Below are 12,146 nucleotides of genomic sequence, written 5' to 3' on the forward strand. Positions count from 1 at the left end.
TTTAGGATTGACTGGTTTGATCTCCTTGCTTTCCAAGGGACTCTGAAGGGTCTTCTCCAACACTACAGTTCAAGAGCATCAATTCTTCGGCGCTCCACCTTCTTTAGATAAAGAAGGATGGGCCAGCCCCCTTCCAGCAGCCACATACATTTCTTGTTTGTTTCCTGTGGTACCACCTGGGAGGCAGGCTAGTATCCTCTCTCTCTCCCCATGAACCCTGAAATAGCTTTATTAATAGGAATGCATGATGTTTATGTTCTTAAAAAATGAGGGTGGTCTTATTACAGATTCTGGCATTTCCCTTTGCCCAACCAGTTGAATTTTCTGTGTGAAGACTGGCCTTCCGAGAGCTGCTCTCTGGCCTGGGGCCTGCTTGCGTATTGCAGCATGTGGGGGATGCCAAGACGGCCCCCAAATGTTTGCTGTGGCCATGGAGCCGGCGTGATGCTCCAGTGGGGCTCCTGAGCTTGCCTGAGTGTCGGCCGTGGTCTCTGTTGTTTCCTTTTGTTATTGTTTTAGAGGGGGGAGGGGATGGAAGAAATGCCCAGAGGCTCAAGATTGTGTTTGGTTCACCAAACTGTTAAATGTCAAAATCACTCAACTGATAATACATCTTTTGTGTCTTTTAGGAGCTAATTTTGTTACTCGGAAAATTAGCCGTTCAGTAGCTAAGATTCACCTTGGACAACTGGAATGTTTCAGTTTGGGAAATCTGGATGCCAAACGAGATTGGGGCCATGCCAAGGACTATGTGGAGGTAGGAACCAATGCGTTCTGGTCTCTAAGTATCTGCGTCTGCTTTTCCGAGTGAGAGCCAGGCCTCCTGGGAGGGCTGCCTGGCGGGGGCGGTGGGTCAGTGTGCTCATGGAGCTGCGTCTCAGCTCACACCGTGTCCTCTGCTGGCCCATGGTCAGTGGTGTGTGCGGGCTGTCCTGCGCAGTCCAGAGGGGAGCCCCTCACAGTCGTCATTTTAATTATTGAAGACGAGGCTGCCGGCCAGTGGGCTGGACGGTGGACAGAAAGCGCATGGTATTCTTTCCTCTCTGGAGCATCTTCCGCGCGCCTCCTCCCTCTTCCCACCCACGAGGCGAGTGACGGCCTGCGAGAGGATCTGTTGGTGAACAGAACTGGCGTTCAGACCCCCCAGAAAGACGACTGGTACTGATGTCATTTCCGGTCTGTGTGACCGTGCCCTTCAGCGGGTGTGCTGGCTCGCTCCTGAGTGCTGTCCTCAGAGAGCGTGGTTGCTGCTGCTTCAGATTCTGCTTACCCCCCGCCCTGGGCAGCCTGTGACTCCCACCCGTGAATTCTGTCCATTAAAGAAAGAGCAGGAGAGAGATGCTAGCAGGGACGCTGTTGCGGAGCAGCAGGCGTTGTTCGAGGGGATTTAGGCTCCAGTCTCAGGATTTACTTGCATGTTACGTTTCAGTTTGGGTTACGTATGTTATTTAATATACACGTAAGTAGCGTGATTTTTCTGTGAACAAATCGTTACCTTTTACCTCGGTGGTACCTGTGAACAAATCGTTACCTTTACCTTGCCGAGATGAGCATGCTTGCTGACATCTGGCATTTCCGTGGCGAGACGTGAAGGAGTGTGTTGGTGACGGGGTGTTCGTCCCAGAGCCTGCGGTGCCTGTTTAGGTGCTCACCGATTTCCTGCGCTCAGGACTATTTCTGTCCCCGGTGGTGCCTCTGGGAAACCAGATCTGGCTCCCTTGTTCATTGATGCAGTTCAAAAAGAAAAGACCATTTACAAAAGAAAGCAAACATGAGTTCCCTTGCTAACACACAGGCCGACTCCGCTGTGTTACTGCTTTTATTTGTGACAGTTCAAAATGTTGCATACTTAGACATCTACATTTTGATTTATAGTATGGCCCCCAAAATTCTGATTTAATATTTTGCACAGCAGTGAAACATTTATATCATTTACATGTGTTCTTCTGAGCTGTAAACAAAATGAAGCTTTTTGTGATGGTAGCCCTTGGATATACTTTAAGAACATTGCATTAAAAAAGTACAGAGGTCCACACTTTTAAAAACTATGAGACAGTGGGTGAAAGGTGATGTAAAAGAACCTGAAATTTTCTTTCGTCTAACCTATCTGGCCTCCCCTTCTTAAGAATACGAGGCAAGTTTTGTAAAAATAATTGTTTTTTCAATACTGTCATTTTGGCGTATAACCTTCTAGCTCTCTGCAAATACCTGCAGCTACTTAGAAGGCTGTGAAGGTATCCATCTTTATCCAAAGTCTTGTTCTGCAGTTTTGGAACCAAATAGATCAAATTTCATTCTATTTTATGTTTTTGCACTGGGATTCAGAAGAAGTTTGTGTTGGAACTCAGAAATAGATCTTGATAATGCAATAAACAGTATATCAAAATGTTAGTAATACTTATTTTTGGTTATGTTTATTTTCTTCTGTAGACTTCTGTATTTTCCATGTATTGAAACAAGTACATACAAACTTTTCCAATCAGGGAAAAAAATAAATGGCATTTGGAAAACATGCCAGAAAAATCCAACAAAAATGCATGAGACCGTTGGGTAAATGCAGAAGTAATGAAAACCCCTCCGGGAGCTCACTGGGTCTGCGTGGAGACTGTGGGGTCATTTCATCCCGAAATGCCAAGCGCACCTCGGCTCAGGGGGTCACGCAAACCTCGGCGCAAAGGACCCCTGTCTGTGTTCGTGGAACAGGGAAGTATTTCAGAAATATCTTGGCTCAAAGACTTCAAAAGGTCTTCCCAAATGATGTCATGTTTAAGATTCCTTGACGAGACGTGTTAGTCCAGCAACCCCAGGTGCTAAACTGCCCGGGAGGGTAAGGCGTGAGAGCAGGAGGGCCTGGCTCCTCAGGGACGGTGTGGTGTTTTCGGATTCCAGAGACACATGCTCAGAGCCAGCCACCCCTGGCATCCACGGCCTGGTCTGTGCCCTGCACAGGTGGGCTCTGCGTGTTGAGGGCTCCCGGGGATCCGACAGTAACAGATACTGATGCTGGAAAAACCACTTTCTCATTTACAGGTTCTGAAAGAAATTGACATTTCATGATTTCCAAAAAAAGTGTCATCATTAAATAAAAATTCATAACTTTTATCCCCATTTTAAGAAATAGGACCATCCTTGGCAATTCTAACTATATTAAAATGAGCCACTTCACAGACTTATGAGTCAAGGTAGGTGTGGCCAAAATTAAAATCAACAAGCCTAAGAATGAAAAAACAGGAGCCTTGTTGGATTAACCCGCGTCTGGATCCTGGCATTCTAATCAGTCTTAGAGCTGAGAAGCCTCAGCCAGCACAGATCACACGCGTCACAATAGCATCTTGTTCACCCACGCTTTAAGAATAGAATCCCTCTCATTTGTACATAAGTGTATCAATGAGTCTTTAGGTTAAGCAACTTATACTTTTTACTTGTGGATGGATTTCAGAGAAGAGGAGTAGAGAGAGTTTGCTGGACTGGGTATAGATGGTCCCACCTGGGCTAGTGATTTTTGCCACAGTCTCTGCAAGGTTTATGTATCAATTTATCGATCTTTGAAAAGGACAAATAGCAGTCCTGTTAAGAATTAGCCTTCACCTTCACGTGCTGTATGTCCATGATGGGAATCTGTCTGTCTTGGGAACATTTTCCTGACAATTTATACAAAGCCATTTCCTGTTGCTGATTCAGATCCGTTAACTTCTGTCTCATAGTCTAGCTTTGAGATCAAGATGATGAAAACATTATTTGAGTGGGTAAGAGGTATTTCAGCTTGAAATGAAGAATATAAATTCTATTTTAAACTATATTGTACTTTAGGGTAAACGAGTGGTGTGTAGTTAGACCTTTTTTATTATTTTATTGGAAACATTGTTAAAGGTTCAGAATTGTTGAATGGATTTTACTGTGAACGGCCACATATATCCATCACCCAGATTCTGTAAACTTGCATTTCTTTTGGGATAAGGTCAGCTGACAGTTCACACTGTGAAAATAATTTCGTCTTCCTAACTGTGCGCATGCCCTCAGCACAGCCTGTGCCCAGGCCGGGCTCGCGCGTCGGGGCTGCAGCTTGTCTCCACGAGAACTCGAGGGCTGTGCTCGCAGGGGACGGAGACCCAGGAGCGCCGAGGCCTCCGGCCGGACGGGAGCCCAGCGGCCGAGCTGGGGGAGCTGCCCGCTCTTCCCGGGCCCCTCACCCCGCGTGCAGGCCGCTGCGGGCATTTCCGCCCTGCGCGCTCTCACACAGGTCTGGGAGGGGATGCCGTGGGGATGCCCAGAGACTGTTTAAGGGGAGCTGGCTCACTGCGGCACCTCTTCTTCGTCTTCAGAAGAGGACTTGGTCTCTTGTCAGGGTTGAGTCTCTGAGAGTTGGTGGTCTCTGAAGTGGGTCGCTAGTCAGGCCATACCCGGCAGAGATGCTGAAGGTCACCGTAGCCACATTTCCTTGGCCAGGTCTTGACTGGTTGGGGGTGACACCCCAGGAGTGGCCGTGGGCCCCACACCGCATACACTGTAGGTCCTGTCTGTGTCATCATGTTGACGAATGAAGCTTCTAGGATGGGTTGGGTTACTCCTTAAGTTTTCATCCACAGGTAAGTCCCAGCATGGGGATTAGAGACGTTGCAAGATCAGATCTTCAGTTGTATTTTACAAAGGTAGAAGGGAACATCTGACCTTGCATCGGAAGAGCAGTTCTTGGCAAAGGGGTACGTGTGTGTGCGCGCACAGGTGCACGTGTGCGTGGAGAGGAGGAAAGCGCATCTAGGTGGGGCTGCCGGCTCCGCACATGCCAAGCCGGGCAGACGCCCCGCACCTGCTCAGGGGCAGAACCACCCGCCCTCAGCAGCGGTCTGGGCCCCGCCCTGCGCCCCACCCCCGCGCGGCGGCGGCACACCTCGGGTCATCAGGTGACCCCGTGCCCCCAGGCAGCCGTGGTCTGCTCCTGGAGATGACCGTGTGAATGGTGGCGCTCGCTCTTATCTCAGGGTCTGATGAGGGTCCCTGGACGGCCCCCGCCTCTGGGCTGCGGCCCTCAGCTGCCCCCCCGTGTTGCCCCCTCGCCCGCAGACTCTCGCGTGTCTGCTCCTGTGCTTTCCCGTCTGTCCCTGCTGGTGCCCACTTCCTGTCTGCTCCCGCCCACGATGAGAACTGGCTGTTTAATCGCAATGACAAGACTCTTGCTGAGATATGGATGTAATTGCCTCTCATAAAGGCTGACATCACCTGCACTCAGTGATGAGTTTACAGGAGGCAGCAGTGCTGGGGACTCTTGCTGTGCAGAAGTGGAGCGGTTGACACTGACTTGCTAGTTAAATAGCTTCAGGATAGGGTACTGACTTTATACTCCGGTTCTTGAACCTTACTGTGGTTCAAGTGTCTGCAGGAGCCATCATCCTCTTGGAACCAAATTTCCAAAAGGTTTTACAGGTGGCCTTTCTAGTGGTTCCAGAGGCCGTGGTTGTATCCTGCTCACAAGTTCAGGGTGCCCAGGGGGATGAGCCTGGGGAACTGAGTGAAGACCCTGTCTCATTTTAGCAAAGAAAATCATGGATGGGGCTTCCACGAAGCCCGAATAATTCACAAGCAAAGTTTTACAGAAGCAGAATTACCTAAAGGCAGAATTGAGAAACTGTGAAGCAGTCGGTGCTGCTGACAGAGCCTCACGCTGACGTGACTAGTGAAGACCCTAAAGAAAGACGCAAAACTCCTATGTAGCCTCGCGTCCCCCACTTCCTCTGAGTCACGCAAAATATCTGAGGTCGCTTTTGCCGCACTTTCTCACTTCATAATGAAAATGGTTGAGCCTACCTCCTTGTCCATCACTTCCTGCAGAATCTGAGACCTGAAATCTCGGAGAATGAAATCCCTCCTCCACAAATACAGGATGAGGTTGGCCACCTGGGCCCACCCCCCACGGACTGGGGTTTGTCCCTCTCCCTTGTAATCGTGCCTCACAAAATGCCTGGTATAGAACAGGCGCCCTGTAAATACGTGGAAGGAATGGACCCTTCCTGTCGATTACTTCTTCATAACATGTCTAAAAATGAATTTATAAAAATATGGGATGTGTTTGATTTCTCTTACTTCTAAAGCATTGTTTCCTATACTTAGCATAAGACATTTTCCACAGAACACACTCTTACCACATTTAGGTTTTAGTTGTGTGCATTTTCTTGACCCCAGCCAAACGTGCTTAGGCAGGTTTCTCTCTTACTGCACTCTGGCCACGAAGGAACGCTGAGCAGTGCTCACACGTGCTCGTTTTGGGTCAGTCTCCCGAGGACCTCTAGGTTCTATCAGTACTATCACTAGACTTGATTCCTATTTTTAAAAGAAGGTTATCTGAGCAGATGGAAAACATAGAAAGAATGGTACATTGGCCCTGATTTATAGGACAGAATTTAAACATCACAGAGTGAGTTTGTAAGGTCAGTTGCCCGCAGCGTGACTGATAACGTTGACACCTGCTCCGCACAAACCTCTTGATCTGTGGGATCCACGCTGTTTCCACTCAGTTTTCAAGTGCGTCACTGGTGCAGGATTCTTCGATAGAGCAAGATTTCTGTCACAGGTTCTTCTGGAAACTTTCTCTCCATTCCAAGCCCCCCACCCCCTGCCACACACACACATATGAGGTGCTCACTTTGCAATGATTTGTCTTTGTTTTTCAATATGTGTAAAAGTTGACTTCATGACTCGTAGGCAGCTCTTTGGCAGAACTGGCGGTAGGAGTCTCTGAACTGTGGCGCGGAGGGAGGTCGTCCTGCAGGACCTCGGGCTCTCCAAGCGTCCCTTCCTCTCCTGTGATCAGAACTCTGGCACTGGGGCTGGGGTCTGCCCGTGCTGGCTCCCCTGTGGGCCGGCTGGGGGCCGCCAGGCAGAGTCTGGGAGGCGGGGTGCATCCCTGGCCGTGGCCGTGACCTGGCCAGCCCGGGACTGCGTCTGTGGTCCCCACGCTCATCCCGCACGTGGCAGCAGCACCACAGAGATCTGGGCCTGGGCGTCACCATGGTTTCGCGGGCTTTTTTCTTACGGTGTCTCCTATGGCTCGGGAATTACTTGCTGACTTTCACTGAATCTTAAATTTCAAGTTTGGAAACAAAATAAAAAGTGTTTCAGCAGACTGAAAACAAAATAAAAAGTGCTTTCACCAGACTTTTTTTTTTTAAGCCCCAAAGGCTATCCTCTTGTGTTTGTGTGGTGCTTTATCAGTCCCATCTTTGGATCTGATTCTCCTGACAAATATCAGACCATGGTTAGGAGAGCAGGGATTATTATGTGCATTTTTCACAGGGCAAGGCTGGCTTTGAATGGAGACGCCCTGGCCCACAGGCCTGGCCTGACTGTGATGCCGCGTGGCCTTTTCGGGTGGGTTCTTGGCGCCTTTAGACCTTCTCATGAGATGTAGAAGTCGTGTTTTGCACTGACCCCCAGCGTCGACCCTCCCCGGGAATCAGGGATGAGACAGCGTTTGTGCTGCTGGCTTTGGGCACTGCCCCCCTGCCCCGAGAGACGGAGCCCAGGCCCGAGGACCCGGGTCAGAAAGAAGCCGCAGCAGCTGCTTAGGGAGGGGAGGCGGCCCGCGGTTCCGAGCAGGGACTTCCGCTGCGGCGCACGTTACTTCAGTACTTGTACCGTCGTGTCGTCCGTGGAAGGTATCAGCTCCTTACAGGAAATACAGGTTTAACAGAAATCACTTCATTTGATCCTTATCTTCAGAAACTCTGAAGTGAGAAGTTGGAAGAAAGGGCCGAGGTGGCTTGAATTCCATTGCTTGTTGTCAGAGGCCGCTGAAGGCCTCATTGTAGTGAACCGTCCGCGGGCGGCTCCGGGAACCGGCGTCAGCGGGCGGTGTGGCCGTGAATCACCTGTAACCTGAGCCCCGCGAGCCCGGGTCCAGCTCAGCTGCCCTTGGCTCACAACCTCGGCAGGCTCCGAGCGGCCGTGCGGCTCAGGGGCTGTTTCCGGGGGTCTCTCCTGGTCCCCCCTCTCTCCCTCCGCTCTCTCCAGTAAAGTGGCAGCTCCTGAACCCTCACTTGAGTGTATCTCCGATGGGGTCTCAACGTCTGCAGGGTGAGGCCCTGGCCTTGTGCTCTGAAGGCCCTTGCAGCTGCAGGAGCCCCTGGGCCTGGACCCACTGGGGACCTGCGACCCGCAGTCACCCGCCTTCCATGGAAACCATGACAAGCACACAATCTTGTGTTAAACATTAGGGAGGGGTTTTGCAGCCCCTTTCCCCTCTCAGGCCATTCTCTCCTCTTGGCTGGGAGTCCACGCTTCTCAGATCCTGGCCCCTCCAGTGACCCCGGGGTGACCCCACCCGCCCCGTGAGCACCCCCTTGCCCAGAAGAGAAGGCCACAGACCTTCAGGTGAGCCTGGGCCTGCGGCCGCCCTGCCCTGCTCTGCTCTGCTGGGGCTCGTGGGGGCAGGTCTTCCCCTCCCAAGACTCTCCCGGGAGGGCCTGCCTGGGCCGCATGCCTGCTCGCGGGAGGCCCGGCTCTGACCGGCCTGGGCGGCTCAGAGCTCTCGGCCCAGCACCCTGCTGTCCCTGCTGTGCCGCCCGCCCCCGGACCCATGTTGAGCGCCGTCCCGGGAGGGCTTCCTGGGGTCCTGACGGGGCTGAGATGGACAGGCCAGCAACCCGTGTGCAGCCTGTCTCTCCCTCAGGCTTGGCACGGAGGTTCATTTTCGCTGTTTTTGTGATCCTTCGTAAGCGCCCAGCCTCACACCCTCACAGGTGCTTGGCTTCCAGGCCTCGGTGGCCCCGCCGAGCCACTCCGGCGTCTGGTCTGGGCCGACGGGGTTGCGTCTCCTCACTGTATCTCCCTGCCTTCACCGGCTGCTGTCGATGGGCGCACCGCACGAGGATGTGCCTGTCTCGCTGACATCAGTCTCCCGCTAGCTTTCGGTTCTACCGTATCTGCATTTTTGTGTTTGACCTATTACTGCCTTTTTGGTTTTATAAAGAAGAAAAGTGCCTCCCTCAGCAGAACCATCTGGCTGCGTTTCCGGCCCCTCGGCGGCCGTGTGTGTATTCTAGCCAGGCCGGCCCTGCGGTTTCTGAACGCTGGTGTTACTCTGGTGGTCTCAGAACTCAACTGGAGCGCTGGAAAAGTTACACTATGGGCGGCTTTCAAGTCTAAAGTTTCCAAGGTGGAAAAAAATGCATATTGTTGTCATTTTTGACATAGTATTATTTTTTTTTCTGTAACTGAAATATAGTCTTTTAAAAAGAATTACAGCATTCTATTCTTTGAGGAAGAAACCTTGCTTCTAAAATTTCTTTTAGATACAGAGCTACTAAGTTTGCGTGTCAGCCGACCGAGGTGACTGTGGATGGACTGGACATGTTCACAGCAGTACAAGTTTTCTTAAATTAGGGTCAGGTAGCACTAGGTGTTGCTCTTTTTTTAATTGCGAGCTAGTTGGCGTATAGCACTGTGTTAGTTTTGAATGTGCAGCATCATGGTTTGATGTTGGTATATGTTGCAGAATGATCACCATGGTAAGCCTAGGTGGCATCTGTCACCTCACACCGTTACCGTTTTTTAATCTTGCGACGAGCACGTCTGAGATCTACTCTGAGCGTCTCTCAAGGGCGCAGCAGTGCAGTGCTGAGCGTGCACCCGCCCTCCGCCCACCCCCGGCCTCACCTGTCTCACCCCTAGCAGGGGCTGGCTGTTGACCGCGCTCACCCGTTGCTGTTGCCGTTATCCTCACTCCTGCCCCCACCTGGTTCTGTATCTGTAGGCTCCGTTTTTTTGGCTTGCTGTATCTTTTAACATTGAGTGAGGGTGGGCACTGTGTGTCTGTCTCTATCTGACTCACTCACTCAGCATGATGCCCTCCAGGTCCATCCATGCTGCGAATGGCAGGATTTCATTCTTTTTTGTGGCTGAAAAAGTATTCTGTGCTTTGTTTACATATATATATATATATCTCTACAAGAGCTCCTGTGTGGCTCGGTGATAAAGAATCTGCCTGCAATGCAGGAGACACGGGTTCAACCCCTGGGTTGGGAAGATCCCCTGGAGAAGGAAATGGAAGCCCCGCCAGTCTTCTTGCCTGGAGAATCCCACGGACAGAGGAGTCTGGTGGGCTACAGTCCATAGGGTCACGGAGAGTTGGGCACGACTTAGCAACTAAACAGCAATAAATATATACATGAACGATAGTGTATATATTAGCCAGTTTTCTAAAAGGATCATATAGCAACAATTAAGACTCAAATTAACAATAAACGGTAACAGTAAGTGTTATGACTGAGAGAGACTCCCCACTCAGCTCCTGTTTCCTGTGACCGTGGAGAAGGTGGGTCTGCTTTTAAAAGGCGGTCTCTTCCGGTGCAGGCAGAGGTGCCCTGTTCCCACAGATGCCTGCATATGTGGAGGTGAAATACTGTATCTTTATGTTGTAACATTCCTGTTTTGAAAACACTTTGAGCAAATGTGCACTTATTTTTCATTTTCTAAAATGCTACTTTTAAATATAAAATCACTGTTTCTAGAAACAAATTTAACTTGTTTTTTGTTTTTTTTTCACAAAATAATGGTTTTGTTCATCTTCCCCACCCCCACATCACCCAGCAGCTCAGACCCACGGGCTATGGAGAGAAGACCCCCCCCCCCCCCCCGGGCATCTTTTTCTCTCTTGTTGTAGTTTTTCTTGGTCTCCTATCTACTGACCAGCGTGCAGGTCTTGTCCCAGATTTCAGTGCATAAGAGCAGTGTGTAACATAATGCCCAGCACGTGGGAAGGACCGGATTTAATTAGTCTTCTCCAGGATTCTTTAAGTGACTTCTTTTTAGTGCTTAGGAAGGATCAACACTGGAGGAACAGGGCTGTGACATCCTGATCCTCCCCCCAGTCTAGGATTTCTTAGATGGTGAAGGACAGGGAGGCCTGGCGTGCTGCAGTTCATGGGGTCACAAAGAGTTGGACATGCCTGAGCGACTGAACGGCGGCAAGGAAGGGTCTGGAGAGGTGGATGGAAAGCCCGCACAGAGAGTCGGTTGTCTGTGGTGTTCCCCGGACTCGTTGAGCCTGAATGCCACAGCTTGAAGGTACACAGACGTGAAGGGATGCTCGTCTTTTTATTTCAAGAGGAGGATAAAAGCTAAAAATTGAGACCGATGCAAGTTAACGAGGAGCACCGACGCCCTTTAGTGGGTGGGTTACGCCGTTGACGTGCGTGTGTGGTGTCTTCCTTTGTTGGCCCCCACTCTGTCCCCTGGAAAAGGAGCCAGTGAGACATGCGGCTGCGTCGCCTCCCTGCCTGTGGCTCACTGTCTGGCCAGCTCCACCGTCGTTTTAAATGGCGGAAAGAACAGGCACACAGAAATGACTATATAAAGGTTGGGTTTTTTTTTTTCCCCTGCCATTTTCCCTAATTTGACAGAGGGTGGTAAAACAGTTATCAGCAGAGTGACCATTTCTGTCTCTGTGCTTAGAAGCTTATTTTAGGATGGGAAACGTTCTCCAAACCCAGCGGGCGCACTCCAGTTTTCGAGAAAAGCTGCTTTCCGTGGTAGGGGTGCGGGGCATTACCTGATTGCACATCCGGTGTTAAAGGTGCAGAGACAGCGCAGCTGGGCTTTCGGCAGGCCCTGCAGGGGACACCAGCGAGGGCTGGAGACAGTGTCCACACGCAGGCAAAGCTGCGACGCTTACAGACGTTGCCCTCGGACGGCCGTGTCTGCCGCCCACATCAAGTGTGTGGTGCGCACCGCTGCTGTCCCGGCGTCAGAGGTGAACGCGACCTTCGCTGGGTCCCTGCCTGTGGGATCTGGGCTCTGGGAACCCGTCCCATGCTGGACCACCTTGAAAGATGGGGCTTCTGCCCTGGGGATGAACAGATAAGCCAGGCCGTCGTCACTCAGCGATCGGTCACCGCAACAGTCGGGAGCGATGTGGAACAGTTCTAGGTGATGGCTAATGTTGTGAGCTTTCTTGTGGTAAAATGAATCACTTGACCGTTCTCCAGAGTTATCGGTGAGTTTTCTTAAAAGCAGGATACCAGTTTTCCCACAGCAATTTTTTTTAAAGCTAATACTCAATTATTCAGAGAAATACTTGTATCATATTTCCTAGAGGGCCTTCGCCTCATGAGCTGTTTTTATTAAAATAAAATATGTGCTCCTGGAATTTATCT

At 50.8% G+C, this 12,146-nt stretch overlaps 1 protein-coding gene across 2 annotated transcripts in view; it reads left to right on the top strand.

Annotated features, from left to right (window-relative positions):
* Positions 1-12,146, top strand: part of GMDS (GDP-mannose 4,6-dehydratase) — a 425,568-nt gene that overhangs the window by 200,819 nt on the left and 212,603 nt on the right. For both annotated transcript variants that reach the window (XM_043908677.1, XM_043908678.1), the window contains exon 7: positions 630-757. In XM_043908677.1, the coding sequence (XP_043764612.1) occupies positions 630-757 (128 nt within the window). The remainder of the gene's footprint in view (positions 1-629; positions 758-12,146) is intronic.

This window comes from Cervus elaphus, chromosome 7 (genome assembly GCF_910594005.1).
Source record: "Cervus elaphus chromosome 7, mCerEla1.1, whole genome shotgun sequence".
Taxonomy (NCBI): Eukaryota; Metazoa; Chordata; class Mammalia; order Artiodactyla; family Cervidae; genus Cervus; species Cervus elaphus.